The following is a 17,722-nucleotide window of genomic DNA, read 5'->3' on the forward strand; positions in this document are numbered from 1 at the left end:
ACGCTGAGTGTACGAAACATTAGGAATAACTTCCTAATATTGAGTTGCACCAACTTTTGCCCTCTGAACAGCCTCAGTTTGTCAGGCCATGGACTCTACAAGGTGTTGAAAGCATTCCACAGGGTTGCTGGCCCATGTTGATTCCAATGCTTACAACAGTTGTGTCAAGTTGGCTGGATGTCCTTTGGGTGGTCAACTGTTCTTGATACGTGGGAAACTGTTGAGCATGAAAACACCAACAGCATTGCAGTTCTTGATACACTCAAACAGGTGTGCCTGGCACCTACTACCATACTCCATTCAAAGACTCTTAAATATTTTGGCTTGCCCATTCAACACCTGAATGGCATACATGCACAATCCATGCCTCAATTATCTCAAGGCTTAAAAATTATTCTTTAAACTATATCCTCCCCTTCACCTACACGGATTGAAGTGGATTTAACAGGTGACATCAATAAGGATCATAACTTTCACCTGGTCAGTCTGTCGTTAAAGAGCTGGTGTTCCTAATGTTTTGTACGCTGAGTGTATATTTCGTTTGGGAGTGTGTGATATGGGGGTTGGAGACATGTTTATTTTTACATTACAAAGACAAACTTGTATAAACAATGTCAACACCGCCATGTTGCACTGAGCCTTGCTGTTGGAAAACCACATCAGTGTCCGACTTCACTCTTCGACTTTTGTCTACAGTCGGTTGCTTTCGCGTTACTACTCAAATGAGCTCAAGGTTAGGGGGTAGGGACGTCCCAAGAATCCCAATAGCACTAACCATTTAATGACGGCTGCTGCTTCCGGGAAGATGGCCGGCTAAACAATGACAAAATATACCATTATACAAATCAAGAAGGGAGACATTTTTGCTTTTGCAAATGACTTGGATTAACCAACGTGTTCGGAATAAATGCTTGCATTTAGGTCGTTAATCTGGTGACCGTGTGCATGCATGTTAAATTACTGTTTGAGTTAACTAAATTAGCTAGCACATGCGAAGTAGCTAACATGTCAGCTATTGGTAGCTAAAGTTGAAACCCGCAACTGATTTATTGAGTTCAATGTTCGAGAAATGGAGAGTAGACACGTTTACAGTGCTGGCTAGTGTCGAAACGTGCGATATTTTTATCGGGGTGTCTCGCTGGTCGATTGCTATGTTCCCGCAGCTGCATACAACTGTCTAAAACTTAACTAGCTAGCTAATTTGCCTTGATTCACTCATCTCAATGGCTCACTGTAGTTCATCAGATCCAAGTGGGAAGATACCCCGTCCAGATAGCAGCGCAGTATTGATGGCAGGATCTCCCGGAACCGTTGATCAGGCCATGAAGCCGGTGTTGTTTGAAATATTTGGAGAAATTTGGAACGTCCAGGCCCGACTCGGGCAAGGCGTCTCGGCCTCGGTATACCGGGTGAGCTCGGGAAGGACGAGTACGGCCGCCGTTAAGGAGTTCCTGGCGGACGCTCAGGGCGGAGATTACGGGTACCACAAGGAGAGGTCCGTGCTGGAAGACATCCAAGGACACAAAAACATCGGTACGGACCTTTTTATTGTATTGTAATATGGTTGTAATGTTACTGTGCACAATCTCTGGAATTACAGAGCTCGTCTTCTAGTGAACCTGGTCATTGATGAGGTAATCTGAGAATCAAATTATGAGTCGTATTTTAAAGGGTTTAGCCTCATACTTGAAATCTGTGTTTTTATCAAGCTGATTGCCTGTCAGTCATTACAACCAAGTCACAAATCTCAATATTGTCTCTGATCTGTCATAGTAAGCTGTTTTTCTGGCAACGCTGGTTTTTAAAGCCTTCATTGGCATGTCGTAAAGCCCTTCTCAGCCACGTCAAACCAACACCTGACGATGATGACCCTGACTGACGCATCGTAATAACTAGAGAACGACCTATATGGATTTTTTTTAGGGCCAATATCAATTCTTGGGGGTCAAGGAAGCTGATATTTTAGGCTGATATTCAGTATGCATAATGCATAGATTTTAAAACCAAACAATACATTTGTTTTTACCAACATAACAACATAAAGGTAATAATTTAATTTGAATGGTAAATCTCTTGATAAAGTGGGTAAATTAAGATGGTATAGGCATACTCACAATACAGGGGAATACATATTCAATAGGAGTATGTGCATGCATTGAGTTATTGCGCTTGTTTTGGCTGATCAGTGGAGTCTGGTGCTACAGATGACAAACTATGTTTGCCTTCCATTTGGGACTTATATTAGCCTACTGAGCCACAACATTTGCAAGGAAGCATCACTCCAGAATGTCATGCCTGTATGGAAGGACATCATATAGGCACAGATGTTAGTTTGAGAACATAAAAGAACGTAGACTCAATGCAAATGGGTCCAACATGATGACTTGTGATCACGGATTCTTATGAAACGAGTATTTTTGTTGTTGTAATTTTCTGTGATCGGGAAAAGTATTTATTTTTCAGCTGCCAGGATGAAATTCGAAACGACTCAATTGGCTAGTTCAGCTATCTGTCAAGAAATGGGTGGGTTGATCCTACTGCTATGACTTGATAGAGCGAGGCTGTAACTCCGCTCCCTTTCACATCTCCACATCGCTCATGTCTCTTGGTGAGGTTTATGGCCACTATGAGAACTAGCTCAATGGCGATGACATTAGCTACCAAGTCATAATGTGCATAATATCTAACAAGGAGAGCGAGGGTAGGAAAAAAGATGAAACAACGATGCACGTTCTGCCTGAATGACTCAAACCTGCTCATAGTTTGAGAATTTAGAGCGTGCGCACACACCCGCTGATCTACACCGTTTCATAAACATGCAGGAAGATTCCTCCTTTCCCTATTACGACAATCCATTTAATCCGACTGTCACCACAAGTCAGATGGCTCCTTGCGGAACATGTTGCATGTTCATCGGGATTTTGAAATTCAACAGCGGGCTGCATTTTTTGGGGGACCTATTGTTTGTTAAAATCAATTTGCAGGGCCTTCTGGCTGGCGCAGCAGTCTAAGGTTGAGGCGTCCCTACAGATCCGGGGTCGATCCCAGGCTGTGTCACAGCTGGCTTTGTCACAGCTGGCTGTGACTGGGAGACCCATGAGGCGGCGCACAATCTTACGTCGTCCGGGTTAGGAGAGGGTTTGGCAGGCCGAGATTTCCTTGACCGATCGTGCTCTAGCGACCCCTGTGGTGGGCCGGGCGAATGCACGCTGACACGGTCACCAGGTGTACGTTGTTTCCTCTGACACATTGGTGAGGCTGGCTTACGGGTTAAGCGGGCATTGTCAAGAAGCAGTGCGGCTTGGCTGGTTTGTGTTTCGGAGGACGCACGGCTCTCGACCTCTGTACGGAAGTTGCAGCGATGGGACAAGACTGTAACTATCAATTGGATACCACATTTTTCTTTTTTTTGTCTCGCGGGCTGGACTGAAGTGCCCGGTGGGCCAGATGCGGTCCGTACTTTGCCCCCCCCCCCCGATGTAGAGTGACTATCAGCGAAGGGCCGACAGACTACAAAAAGCCAATATCGACCCGATATATCGGCTCAACAGATTATCGGTGGTTCTCTACTAATAACCCAACCTTGTTCTACAACAATTAAATGAAAGATAAGATATTGGAGAGTTTACTTTGCCCCTATATAAAACAATTCAATGTTCTCTATATTTATTGATTATCACCACGTTTACAAGTGGACTTTGGAATTGTTGCCGGAGTGGGCTTTAAAAGAATATGGTTTTGATTATTAAATCGATATCGCCATACACTTACTTTACATTCATGATATGTGAATACTCAGACAAGACTTCCATGTTTTTATAACAGAGTGATAACCTTGCTTTACAGATCACATCAGTGTAACCTCAAGGGAGGGATGCATTTTTGGAGTATTCAAACAGAGCCCCCAACTTCACCACCCAATCAAATCTGTGCTTATGCTGACTGTTCATTCTTGTATGTCTCCATAGTAACGCTGTATGGGGTGTTCACCAACCACAGCCATGTGGGTGTGGCCACACGCTGCCTGCTGCTAGAGCTGCTGGATGTCAGTGTGTCTGAGCTGCTGGTTAGGGCCAGTACCCAGGGCCAGGTGGGCAGCCTCCAGAGTGGTGGTGCCCAGCAGCAGGGCCACTCCATGTGGCTGGTGCAGCACTGCGCAAGAGACATCCTGGAGGCCCTGGCCTTCCTCCACCGAGAGGGCTACGTCCACGCAGATCTCAAGCCCCGCAATGTGCTCTGGAGCGCAGACGACGAGTGCTTCAAACTCATCGACTTTGGACTCAGCTTCAAGGAGGGTAACCAGGTGAAGTGGAGTTGAGAACAGGGGTTGGTGTGGGCTGCATACCTCTAAGGGAGGGTTTTCAAGTTGGTTTTAGCATCTTTGGACATTGATCAGTTATGCATAAAATTAGTTGACATACAACTAGGAAACAATTATATGGACCGGGCTAAACTTTGGTGTGTGTGGTTTTCTGCCCGTATAATAGTGTCCGTTCTTTCCTTGTGTGTTCCAAGGATGTGAAGTACATCCAGACGGATGGGTACCGTGCCCCGGAGGCTGAGCTTCAGAACTCGCTGGCCCAGGCGGGGCTCGAGGCGGAGGGTAACTCTGGCTGCTCGGCCACTGTGGACCTCTGGAGCCTGGGTATCATCCTGCTGGAGATGCACTCCGGCATCAAACTCAAAGACACTGTCAGGTTACCCGAGTGGAAGGTACGTCCACAGCACGGCTCTCCGACTCTGGGCCTGTATTGCCACTATACTGACTGTGCAGGCTTTTGTTCCACCCCAGCACAAACACACCTGTTTAAATGACTGTTCTTTACCACATTGTCATATACAATGCAGTGGACTCTGATCCACCTGTAGCTAATAGATCAATATGTTCTTCACATACAGTGCTTTCAAAAAGTATTCAGACCTCTTCACTTTTTCCACATTTTGTTACATTACAGCCTTATTCTAAAATTGATTTATATAGTTTTTTCACCCCATCAATCTACAAACAATAACCCATAATGACAAAGCAAAAACAGGCACATTTATTAAAAATAAAAACTGAAATATCACATTTACATTAGTATTCAGACCCTTTGGCAGCGATTACTGCCTCGAGTCTTGGGTATGACTCTATAAGCTTGGCACACCTGTATTTGGGGAGTTTCTCCCATTCTTCTCTGCAGATCTCTCAAGCTCTGTCAGGTTGGATGGGGAGCTTCAATGCACAGCTATTTTCAGGTCTCTCCAGAGATGTTCAATCGGGTTCAAGTCCGGGCTCTGGCTGGGCCACGCAAAGACATTTAGAGACTTGTCCCAAAGCCACTCCTGTGTTGTCTTGGCTGTGTGCTTAGGGTCGTTGTCCTGTTAGAAGGTGATCTTTCGCCCCAGTCTGAGGTCCTGAACCTGCTCCAGAGCGCTTTCATCAAGGATCTCTCTACTTTGCTCCGTTCATCTTTCTCTCAATCCTGACTAGTCTCCCAGCCCTTGAAAAACACCCCCACAGGATGATGCTGCCACTCATGCTTCACCGTAGATTTGGTATGTGCCTTTTACTGACGAGTGGCTTCCATCTGACCACTCTACCATTAAAGCCTGATAGGTGGAGTGCTGCGGAGATGTTTGTCATTCTGGAAGGTTCTCCCATCTCCACAGAGGAACTCTGGAGCTCTGTCAGGGTGACTATCGGGTTCTTGGCCACCTCCCTGACCAAGGCCCTTCTCCCCCGATTGCTCAGTTTGGCTGGGCGGCCAGCTCTAGGAAGAGTCCTGGTGGTTCCAAACTTCCATTTAAGAATGATGGAGGCCACTGTTGTTGGGGACCTTCAATGCTTTAGACATTTTTTGGTACCCTTCCCCTAATTTGTGCCTCAACACTATTCTGTTTGAGCTTTACGGACAATTCCTTCAGCCTCATGGCTCGGTTTTTGTTCTGACATGCACTGTCAACTGTGGGGCCTTATATAGACTGGTGTGAGCGTTTCCATATCATGTCCAATCAATTGAATTTACCACAGGTGGACTCCAAGTTGTAGAAACAGCTCAAGGATGATCAATGGAAACAGGATGCACCTGAGCTCAATTTCAAGTCTCAAAGTAATATGTCTAAACCTGTTTTTGCTTCGTCATTATGGGTTATTGTGTGTAGATTGACGAGGAACATTATTTAATCCATTTTAGAATAAGGCTGTAAGGTAACAAAATGTGGAAAAAGTGAAGGGGTCTGATCTTTCTGAATGCACTGTACACAGATAAGACATTTAGGTAATATACATTTATTAGACAGATTTGGGAGTGTTGTCCAACCTGCTGTTATGTTGCCTACTGTTCTTTGCTGCTGCAGGACAACAGTGCAGCGATAGTCGACCATATCTTTGCCAGTAACAGTGTGGTGTGTCCTGCTATCCCTGTCTATCACCTCAGAGACCTGATCAAGAGGTAACAACATTCATTCATTCATCCATATGCATTTAGTTTTAGTTTGTGCATAAATGCAGACATTTGATCCATTGTAGCAAATTGACTCTGCGCTCCCTTAAACATAAGTTGTCATTTTCAAAATTGTAAACTTATTGAAATGCATGTGATGATTTTCCTGAGAGAGGGGTTCCTAACGTTGACATTAATTTTTGTAATGTTTGTGTGCACCTGCAGCATGCTTCACTATGACCCCAAGCACAGAGGCACAGCCGAGACGGCCCTGCTTAGCCCTTTCTTCAGTATTCCCTTTGGTAAGTCAGAAACACCAATACAAAGTCCACAGCAGACATTTTGTTGCATTATAAACTGGAATTGAAATGGATTTAATTGTTTTTCTTTGTCATTGATCTACACAGAATACTCCATAATGTCAAAGTGAGAAAAAAAATCTAAAAATGCTTACAAATTAATACAAACTTAATAAAAATATAGTCGTTTCAGAAGTATTCACCCCATTTGTTTAGGCAAGCGTAAATTAGTTCAGGAGTAAAATTTGGCTTAACAAATCACATAAATGAAATAATAGCGGTTGACAGAATTTTTGAATTACTATCCCTTCCTCTGTCCCCATACATACAACATTTGTAAGGTCCCTCAGTCAAGTATTGCATTTAAAGCACATATTCATTAACAAAGACCCGGGAGCTTTTCGAAAGTCTCATAAAGAAGGGCAGTGATTAGTAGCTGGCTAACAAAAACAAATCAGACATTGAATATCTCTTTAAGCATGGGCAAGTTAATAATTATGCTGTTGATGATGTCTTAAACCACCCAGACACGTCAAAGATACAGTTGTCCTTCTGAACTGAGCAGCAGGACAACAAGGAAACTGCTTAGGGATGTCACCATGAGGCCATTGGTGATTTTAAAACCGCTACAGAGTTCAATGGCAGTGAAGGGAGAACTGAGGATGGATCAACAACATTGTAATGACCTCAATGACAGAGTGCAAAGAATACAAATATACGGAATAAAATAAATTTGCATCCTGTATACAACCAGGCACTAAAGTAATACTGTTAAAAAAAACACAAAGGAATATACATTTTGGTTTAAATGCAAAGCTGTAATATTGGGGAAAATGCAACACATCACTGAGTAACTGCCTCCATATCTTCAAGAATGGTGCTGGCTGCATCATGGTATGGGTATGCTTGACATTGGAAAAGACTGGGGAGATTTTCAGGATAAAAATAAACGGGATGGAGCTAAGCACAGGTGAAATCCTAGAGGAAAACTTGCTTAAGTCTACATTCACCATACACTGGGAGATGACTTCACCTTTCAGCAGGACAATAACCTACATACACCATAAGACCAAATCAACAATGGAGTTGTTACCAAGAAGTCAGTGAAGTTTCCTAAGTGGCCAAGTTACAGTTTTGACTTAAGTCTGCTTGACAATCTATGGCAAGACTTTGCTGTCTAGCCATGATCCCCTAAACCTTGACAGAGGCTTGAATAATTTTTACCCAAGAAGACTCACAGCTGTAATCGCTGCCACCAAAGGTGTTTCTAACATGTATTTACTCAGGGCAGTGAACACTTATATAATCAAGGTATATTATCGTTTTGTTTTTCATAAAAATACAAACATTTTTCTTCCACGTTTAATTTTTTTTATTTCACCTTTATTTAACCAGGTAGGCTAGTTGAGAACAAGTTCTCATTTGCAACTGCGACCTGGCTTTGACTTTGACATGTATTCGTTTTTTGTGTGGATCATTGACAAAAAAGTACAAATTAATTTTAATCCCACTTTGTAACCCAATAAAATATGAAGAAATCCAAGGGGGGTGGATACTTATGATAGGCACTGTACCTCATTCTCAGCCAGCTCATATGATAGCTTGCATTATAGCATAATCTTATCTCTCTCTGCACCTGTTCCCAACCCTCTTTTTCCCTCTATGCTTGTAATCTACCTCTTTATGATATGCATATAGAGTTTTCACTGAAAACAAAAAATATTATAATCATAGTAGAGAGGTTGGGTGGAGCTGTATAAACCACAGAGAAGGCTTCTTAAACCTATTGATTGAGGAAATGTGTGACAGCTCCTCACATAGAAGACTTGGTTCTGCTGCCCTCTCCTGTTCTGCGCCTGCTCAACCTGATTGACGACAGCCACCTACACAATGAGGAGGAGTATGAAGGTAGGGCACAGCCCTAATTTCTCCTACAGTTGGTAATTTTGAAGATCGGCGATGGAAATACACTGGGGCTCGTGGAACCACAAGTCAGTGCCACGAGTCATCGGTGAACTAAACCATATGATGAGGCTATATATAGACTCAGCGATATGACGTTGCCACGAGCAGCAGCAAGACTATGTAACAAAGTATCTGTACATGTGGGACCAAAACAGCTGAGAAGTTTGTCTGCGCCCTTAGTTGCGGAAGTCTGCACAATTCTGCTGTCCACTTCATGTGTCGCTGACTCTAGCTTTTAAAGGGACACTGCAATATGCTGTCAATTAAGACATTTTTCTACTTACCCAGAGTCAGGTTAACTTGTGGATAAAATGTTTGTCTCTGCATGCAGTATGAAGGAAGTTAGAGGTAGTTTTGCAAGTGTACCGGTAGACTTCCAGTCAGCTAACACTAGTTAGCATTGGCTTGCAAAACTACACTGCCTACAGAAAGTATTCATACCCCTTGACTTATTACACATTTTGTTGCGTTACAGCCTAAATTCAAAATTTATGAAATAGATTTTTTTCTCTCACCCATCTACATACAATACCCCATTAAGACAAAGTGAAAACATGTTTTTAGAAATGTTGGCTAATTTATTTAAAATTAAATGCATAAATATCTAATTTACATAAGTATTCATATCCCTGAGTCAATGCATGTTAGAATCACCTTTGGCAACAATTACAGTTGTAAGTCTCTAAGAGCTTTGCACACCTGGATTGTACAATATTTGCAGTTATTTTATTCTTCAAGCTCTGTCAAGTTGGTTGTTGATCATTGCTAGACAGCCATTTTCAAGTTTTGCCATAGATCTTCAAGGTGATTTATGTTCAAACTGTAATTGGGCCACTCAGGAACATTCAAGGTCGTCTTGGTAAGCAACTCGTTTAAATATGGCCTTGTGTTTTAGGTTATTGTCCTGCTGAAAGGTACATTTGTCTGCCCGTGTCTGGTGGAAAGCAGACTGAACCAGGTTTTCCTCTAGGATTCTGCCTGTGCTTAACTCTATTCCGTTTCTTTTTATCCTAAAAAAAACTCCATTGCCAATGACGAGCATACCCATAACATGTTGCAGCCACCTCCATGCTTGAAAACATGAGTGGTACTCCGTGACGTGTTATGTTGGATTTGTCCCAAACATAACACTTTGTATTCAGGAAATAAAGTTAATTTCTTTGCCATTTTTCTTTGCAGTTTCACTTTAGTGCAAAATTGCATAAAGGATGCATTTTCGGGACAGGACCATTTGTAATGTAACTGGGACCTTTTGGAGTGCCAACAGAAGAAGCTCTTCAAAGGTAAGGCAAGACGACCTTGAATGTTCCTGAGTGGCCTAATTACAGTTTGAATGTAAATCACCTTGAAGATCTATGGCAAAACTTGAAAATGGCTGTCTAGCCTTTTCACTCTGTAATTTAGGTTAGTGTTGTGGAGTAACTACAATGTTGTTGAACCATCCTCAGTGTTCTCCTATTACAGCCATTAAAGACCCTCTAACTGTTTTAAAGTCACCATTGTCCTCGTGAAATCCCTGAGCGGTTTACTTCCTCTCCGACAACAGAGTTAGGAAGGACACCTGTATCTTTGTAGTGACTGTGGGTATTGATACACCATCTAAAGTGTAATTAATAATTTCACCATGCTCAAAGGGTTATTTCAGCTTTTCATTTTGAATGACTTTTGAAAAATGTCTAACAATATCATTCCACTTTGACATTATGTGTAGGCCAGAGACAAAATCAAAATGGAATACATTTTAAATAGAGGCTGTCACACAGCAACATTTGGAAAAAGTCAACTGGTGTGAATACTTTCTGAAGGCACTGTACATCTAACTTCCTTCATACTGTGAGCAAAAACATTTTTATCTGCCTCTGGGTAAATAGAAAAATATATTAATTGCCAGAATCGTGCAGTATCCTTTTAAAACATATGATCAGATGCTACATTGTGAAAAAAATATATATGGAAATGACACAATTTTTTTGTGGCAAAAATGCCCCTGAAAATGTGACTATTTCGATTTACACTGATCAAAATGATGCTGTTGTGTTGTCAGACATCTTGGAGGACATGAAGGAGGAGTGCCAGAAGTACGGCTCTGTGGTCTCTCTTCTCATTCCCAAGGAGAACCCAGGCAAAGGACAGGTAAGACACACACTAGCCCCATAACCAGTGGTCTATTGTTGTCATTTAAATACTTCCATACAAATTTGAGATTTGTACATATTGTAGACCTGCATTTTTACTGTCTCGGCTTGTCTTAATCTGTGTGTGTGTTTCCCCCAGGTGTTTGTAGAATATGCTAACGCAGGCGACTCCAAAGAGGCCCAGAGACTGCTGACGGGACGGACCTTTGACAGGAAGTTTGTCGTTGCCACATTCTACCCCCTGAGTGCTTACAAGAGAGGCTACTTGTACCAGACCGTGCAGTGAACACAGTGAACACACACACACCGTTAGTTGAAGAGCACAGGCCTAAGCCCCATTCAGTCCGTCTCTATCATGATGTGTATACTTACAGTTGAAGTTGGAAGTTTACATACACTTAGGTTGGAGTCATTAAAACTAGTTTTTCAACCACTCCACAAATTTCTTGTTAACTAACTATAGTTTTGGCAAGTTGGTTAGGACATCTACTTTGTGCATGACACAAGTAATTTTTCCAACAATTGTTTACAGAGATTATTTCACTTATAATTCACTGTATCACAATTCCATTGGGTCAGAAGTTTACATGCACTAAGTTGACTGTGCCTTTTAAACAGCTTGGAAAATTCCAGAAAATGTCATGGCTTTAGAAGCTTCTGATTGGCTAATTGACATAATTTGAGTCAATTGGAGGTGTACCTGTGGATGTATTTCAAGGCCTACCATCAAACTCAGTGCCTCTGCTTGACATCATGGGAAAATCTAAAGAAATCAGCCAAGACCTCAGATAAAGAATTGTAGACCTCCACAAGTCTGGTTCATCCTTGGGAGCAATTCCCAAATGCCTGAAGATACCGCGTTCATTTTTACAAACAATAGTATTCAAGTATAAACACCATGGGACAACGCAGCCGCCATACCGCTCAGGAAGGAGATGCGTTCTGTCTCCTAGAGATGAATGTACTTTGGTGCGAAAAGTGCAAGTCAATCCCAGAACAACAGCAAAGGACCTTGTGAAGATGCTGGAGGAAACCGGTACAAAAGTATCTATATCCACAGTAAAACGAGTCCTATATCGACATAACCTGAAAGGCCGCTCAGCAAGGAAGAAGGCACTGCTCTAAAACCGCCATAAAAAAGCCAGACTACAGTTTGCAACTGCACATGGGGACAAAGATCGTACTTTTTGGAGAAATGTCCTCTGACCCACTGGGAATGTGATGAAATAAAAGCTGAAATAAATCATTCTCTTTACTATTATTCTGATATTTCACATTCTTAAAATAAAGTGGTGATCCTAACTGACCTAAAACAAGGAATTTTTACAAGGATTAAATGTCAGGAATTGTGAAAAACTGAGTTTAAATGTATTTGGCTAAGGTGTATGTAAACTTCCAACTTCAACTGTATATCAAATCACCACTCTGCTTTCTGCAGCCTCTAGGGCCAGAGTTAACCTAATATGCCCTGTAGCTTTAATTACTGTATGTAGCTACAGTATGGATTATACAAATCTGTCCTTTCACAATTTTCCATGTCCTCCTATTGGGATGTATACTGCTGGAGTCTGCTTTTAACATTGATCCAGATTGGTCATATGTTTATCAGAGGGAGATGGCTTGACTCTCAGTAGATGGATAAATCCATACTGTCCCACTCCACACTGTGCTGATGTCAAACCCCGAACAAGAGAATTACTTTATGTCCACCTACCTTTTTATAGAGCACAAAGTGTACAGTACCAAGTGCCCTATGGGTTTCTCATAAACCCAGCAGGCTGTTTAGCTTGAGTAGGGCCCATGTTTTTTTTCATACTCAACTACTTGAATATGCTATCTTTAAGTAATTGAAACCGTTCCTACTGATTGATCTTGGGTCTCTTGTTGAAGGCTGAGCCACAATTTCATCTTATCCAAAGTTACCTTCCTATGACATATTTTTCTATGAGATGTTGTTTGTTTTGAGACTTGAATTCCAAAGGTACCACTCAAACATCAGTAGAATCACATTCTGAGACTAAAGTCCAACCATTCAACTGTGGCACTTTTCTATGGTACATAAAAAAATATATATACTTTTTTTGTAATTTCCACCATATATAGTGTTATTCAATTTTGTCCAAATTGCCACATATACTATGTTTACTCCTGATTGGTTGGGCTGATGTGAATGGAAGTTAAGTTTTCGATACGTTATGAAAGGGATGGGTCATTCCCTAGCTCTGTACAGTACATAGCAACAAGCCTACTGTCCGCTCAGAACCCATGAAATAGGGTTTTCACAGTTGAATATTTCAGTTGGAGAGCATTACAGTTGTCAGTGTTGTAGCCGACTATTCCAGTTCTGTCTGTCTGAGTTTTATAGTCTGCATGACAAATCAATGTGTGAGAACAGCTAGTTTAGGTGTGACTATGGTGAGATTATAGGCTACAAAAGTCTTGAATTATTCTATGTCGTGTGTTGATGTTGAAATTAACAACAAATTGTTGCATGCACTGAACTGAAATGTTAGAGGCAGTATTTATTCTGCATTTTTGACTCTCCCCCTTGTTTGTCTGCTGCTCTTATTCAGTCCAATGACCCTGTGAATCTTATGCGGGGCACAGGGGCTTCTGAATCAGTAGGCTGGCATTGAAACTAGAATGGTTTCAGGCAGGGGGCTAGTGGTATCCTGCCCATCTATATAAATACTGCAGCACCCCTTAGCGGTCATGCTGGAGAAAGGCCTTGTCTTCCTCTCCTATACTATACCTACAGTAGCTGATCTTCCAAAGCTCCGTCCTGCCTGTCCAACCTTTCCAGATGCTTTTTAAAGTTGTTTGAAAAAGAGACCATATTAACATGAGCAAAAATAACTACTATTTAAAGCACATTATTGTTGATACACTGCGATTTACTCCATTTGTAACTCACACTTCCAGTCAACTGGCATCATGCGACAAGTGTGGATGCTGATTGAGACATCGTTGACGACGTCCTGCCTATGTGAAGTACTGACTCTAGGACCTCTGGGTGATGTACCACCAATATGTGAGGTGATCCATCCACTGCCTCAGCTACAGTACATTCTCTGTGTTTATAATCTAGAGTCTACCACTATAATGTTCCCATTTAGTATATTTGTTGATGTTTTGGCACACTGTCCCTTAGGTGTGTTATTCAAAATAGATCTCAATGATTCCTTTCTAATCCCCACAACCATTGAGCATGATGGCATTTCTTCATGGACAAATGTTCAGGTAGCTCCATTGTGTTTTGTTTACACTTTGGGTCAGCTATCTGAATGCAGTGTCAGTTTCTTTTCTATGTCTTCTTATATAGAAGTACTAATATGAGTACTTCAAAGTGTCTGATAAAGCTGGAATTGATTTGTGGGCAAGGCGATGTCAGGTATTAGCACATAGGTAGCAATATACTAGGCCTTATATGATATGTTCTAATGGCAGAGAATATAATATTAGTATTAGAATGCAGGTGGCAGAGCAGGATTCCTCTGGATGTTGACTATGGACACAATACTGATCAGGGAAAACCGGTACCTATACTGTACATGAGAGAGCAACAGTAACAGAGAGAGGGAACTCTGCTGCTAGTAAGTCACCAGGGCTGTAGCCAGGGTCTGAGTACCCCCCTCCATCCAAGAAATGAAGGAAGTTGAAGCTCATTTACTGCATTTCTATGCATTTTAAAGGTACAACATGTAGAAATCACGCCACTATTTCCTGGTTGCTAGCATTCTAATAGTTTGCTTGTTGTATCACAAACTGAAATTAGGCAATGTGCAGGTATTTATTTAAAATTTCCAATTGGTAGTTAGTCTTGTCCCATTGCTACAACTCGCCTATGGACTCGAGAGGCGACAGTTGAGAGCCATGCGTCCTCCAAAACACGATCCTGCCAAGCCGCACCTTAGACTGCTGTGCCACTCAGGAGGCGCTACCACTTCTTAGATTTGCTTTCAATGAGAATTACATATCTATAACTCACATTTCTATGTGAATTTGGTCAGGTTGCCCAAAAAGTTACATATTGCAGCTTTAAAAACTCTTAAACACTATTTGGAGGACAGCAAAAACATAGTAGGGTCATTCACCTCAGTCGATCTACAAATAAATAGCCTATTAGCTATACAATTAGCCGCTACACATTAACTCAGCACCGGGATTAAAAACTATAATTTAATACGTTCAGAGTTCTGTTTACAAAAAAGTATTTTACAGCTAATTTCCAGCATTTCTACACATTTTGCCATGGGGGGGGGGGGGAGACATCTTTGCAATTTTAAAAGCTAATCTCCTGCATTTTGCGATGACATGTTATGATATCTGAGTGAGAGTGAATAACAAAATCAATGGGGGCCCCCTGGAGGTCAGGGCCTAACTGGCTAGAGGCACTAGAATAATTTACCAATCACATTTTTTTTCACTGACATTGGCTAATTGAGTGACTCAGTGAGTGGCATGCAACAACAGGATAACTGCTGATGCACAACCAAGTTTATAAATTGTACCATATGTATTCTACTATTCTAACTCCCAACAGTAAGTTGAGACGCCAAATTAGTTCCTATTTAATCGTTTTGTTCTTTAAAAAAATTACCTTCCATACCTTGGTTTTCTCGTGTGTGTATAGCTACGGCTCTGCATTTCACGCTGCTTTGGGCCGAGGTATTCTTTAGGGTACAGACTCATCTAGTTAGGTGTTTCATATCCCGGGACTGTGTTGGTACGACTAAAGAGCTCCCTAGCTAGCCCTGCAGGCAGTGTGTAGTACTATAAGCTACTGAATAAAATAGATCCTGTTTATTGCCCAACTCCATCTCGAGAGGAAGCAGAATGATTGTATAACTTTCTTTGTAAAGATTTGTTGTTACTCTGAGCAGTTGTAGAAATATCACTGAGCAGCCTCCTGACCGTGCCAACCCCAATATATTTAGAAACAGATGGAAGGAGTGTCTTTGTTTGCAGACACCCTGGGCAATCAGAGAGTTTGTGTGTGCGCCTGTCAGCCCTATTCCTGTTCCAATAAACCACCTCCATCCCTGTCCTTTGACCGCCTACCCTGACAGACCAGTCTAGCAGAGGAACAGAGCCGTGTTAATATGCATAAAACCCCTCCTTTAGGACTCTCAGATTTTGCCGACTGGACAGAACGGCCCTAGTCCTCATCCATCCATACGTGAACGACACAGGAAGGAAGCTTTATATAAAGAGCTTTAATGGTGTGTTTAAATATACAGGGCTTTAATGGTGTGGAGATGAGTGGTCAAGGTGAGGCCTGGTGTAGGATTGGGGTTATTAGGCAATTGATGAGGGCGGCAGGTCACTGGGTTAATGTGTGTGTGTGTGGGGGGGATATTGAATGAGAAGTATTTGCGAGTGCGTGCGCGTGTGGGGGGGGGGTGTTAGTCTGTGGATACTGAAGGGGTGGGCCGGAGGTGTGTCAAGGCTGAAAATGAGCAATGCCTCCTAAGCTGACACTGTACTCCATCATGCTCATTCTCTCTCATTAGAAGCCAGTGTTGACCCAAGCTGCTGCAGTAACATTTAGCTGGGTGTTAAGGTTAGAGATTAGTGTGTGTATTTACATGTATATTAATTTATAGGTTTGTATGTGGGGAGGCTTCCTGCATCCTCCCAGTTTGTTGATAGGCATTGTTATGTTTCATTCAAGTTTATTAGTTAGTGGAGTTATGCTGTTACAGAACTGCTGTTGTCAGAAATTGTACAAATTGGCGATTTCCTGAACTGAATTGAATCAACCCTGCTTTACAGCACTGATCAAATGAAAGAAAAATCTAAGTCAGCAATGATGTAGACCAATCCCCTGTTGCCATATGGTATAAAAAAAACAAAGATGACAGGATTGAAATGAGGCGTTTTATTGTCAATGTTTTGTCTGCTAGGCAATATTGAAGGAGTCTCCAAAGACTACAGCACTGATATCAATGTGTTAAATAAATAATTTCCCTTCCCCACTCAAAAATTATCATGATTGTCTTTTGAGCAACATGTCTCCTTTGGGTTTTGTGAAAGCCTGCTGCATTGAGCAGCTGTCAGCCCCCCTGTTACAAAGAACAACTGTCTCCAACAAAACTAAAACTGACTTGACTGTGAATCACTCACACTATCTGATCTGTGTGATCGGGATTATCGAAGGCACATATTATGAGTATAAAACAAGTGTATGTATGTATGTATGTATGTATGATGGAACAAGCGTGTGTGAGAGTCCATGCATTGCCACAGAAAGAACCCTGTGATTTGTAAGGGTGTGATTATATATGTTCGTATTGTCTCAAAATAAAGAAAGCTACTTGACTATGTGTCCACAATATATGTTAGTCCTATATGTCTGTTTTTATGGTCTGGATCAGCTATATCAATATAGAGTAAAACTACACATGATGTAATAGCATAGTACTGCCACTAGGGGTCAGCACAGCTATACTTTACAACATACTGCTACCACTAATAGATTTTTTTTACTACTTCTGCCACTTTGTAAATAAGAATTTGTCAAGTTAAATAAAACAATGACGGCCTACCCCGGCCAAACCCTAATCCGGGCGACGCTGGGCCAATTGTACGCCACCCTATGGGACTCCCAATCACGACCGGTTGTGATACAGCCTGGAATCTAACCAGGGTCTGTAGTGACGCCTCTAGCAATGAGATGCAGTGCCTTAGACCGCTGTGCCACTCGGGAGCCCATTGATCCCCACAGTTGTCTCGCTGCTGGGTAGAACAGACCACACATATACACACAAATTAATAATCTAACCAGGCCTATTGATCTCTGTTATACTCTGATCGATTGCCCTGCCATACTGTTTTTACCAAGAAGCAAACAAATAATTGCTTTTCACAACTCTTTTGGGGTGGAAGGAGCTGTGCT

General features: G+C 41.9%; 2 protein-coding genes across 4 annotated transcripts in view; one reads left to right on the plus strand and one right to left on the minus strand.

Annotated features, from left to right (window-relative positions):
• Window positions 1–1,368, minus strand: part of LOC139541338 (UDP-N-acetylhexosamine pyrophosphorylase-like) — a 36,552-nt gene extending 35,184 nt beyond the window's left edge. Inside the window, exon 1 of the mRNA XM_071345891.1 lies at window positions 1,233–1,368. The gene's annotated coding sequence lies outside the window, so the exon portion shown is untranslated. The remainder of the gene's footprint in view (window positions 1–1,232) is intronic.
• On the plus strand, window positions 1,224–17,145 carry LOC139541340 (serine/threonine-protein kinase Kist-like). 3 transcript variants are annotated; one of them, XR_011668333.1, is made up of 9 exons: window positions 1,224–1,533; window positions 3,969–4,303; window positions 4,516–4,713; window positions 6,340–6,434; window positions 6,651–6,727; window positions 8,534–8,632; window positions 9,869–9,972; window positions 10,734–10,822; window positions 10,964–11,010. XR_011668333.1 is itself a non-coding variant. In XM_071345895.1 (8 exons), exons 1-8 carry the CDS (start codon window positions 1,224–1,226, stop codon window positions 11,108–11,110), a joined length of 1,350 nt encoding a protein of 449 aa, XP_071201996.1. In that variant the 3' UTR covers window positions 11,111–17,145. The 3 variants fall into 3 exon arrangements, 2 of the variants coding, with proteins under 2 accessions (XP_071201996.1, XP_071201997.1); XM_071345895.1 differs by lacking the exon at window positions 9,869–9,972 and having other exon boundaries at window positions 10,964–17,145; XM_071345896.1 differs by lacking the exons at window positions 8,534–8,632; window positions 9,869–9,972 and having other exon boundaries at window positions 10,964–17,145.
• The last annotated feature ends 577 nt before the right edge of the window (window positions 17,146–17,722 follow it).

This window comes from Salvelinus alpinus, chromosome 16 (genome assembly GCF_045679555.1).
Source record: "Salvelinus alpinus chromosome 16, SLU_Salpinus.1, whole genome shotgun sequence".
In the NCBI taxonomy this organism is placed as follows: Eukaryota; Metazoa; Chordata; class Actinopteri; order Salmoniformes; family Salmonidae; genus Salvelinus; species Salvelinus alpinus.

What these genes read in the sequence shown, in the direction of transcription:
- LOC139541340 (XM_071345895.1), top strand. Translation starts at nt 1,224, where the DNA reads ATGGCTCACTGTAGTTCATCAGATCCAAGTGGGAAGATACCCCGTCCA. An exon ending in CCAAGGACACAAAAACATCG is followed by an intron (nt 1,534 to 3,968) that starts GTACGGACCTTT and finishes ATGTCTCCATAG; the next exon opens with TAACGCTGTATGGGGTGTTC. An exon ending in CTCAGAGACCTGATCAAGAG is followed by an intron (nt 6,435 to 6,650) that starts GTAACAACATTC and finishes GTGCACCTGCAG; the next exon opens with CATGCTTCACTATGACCCCA.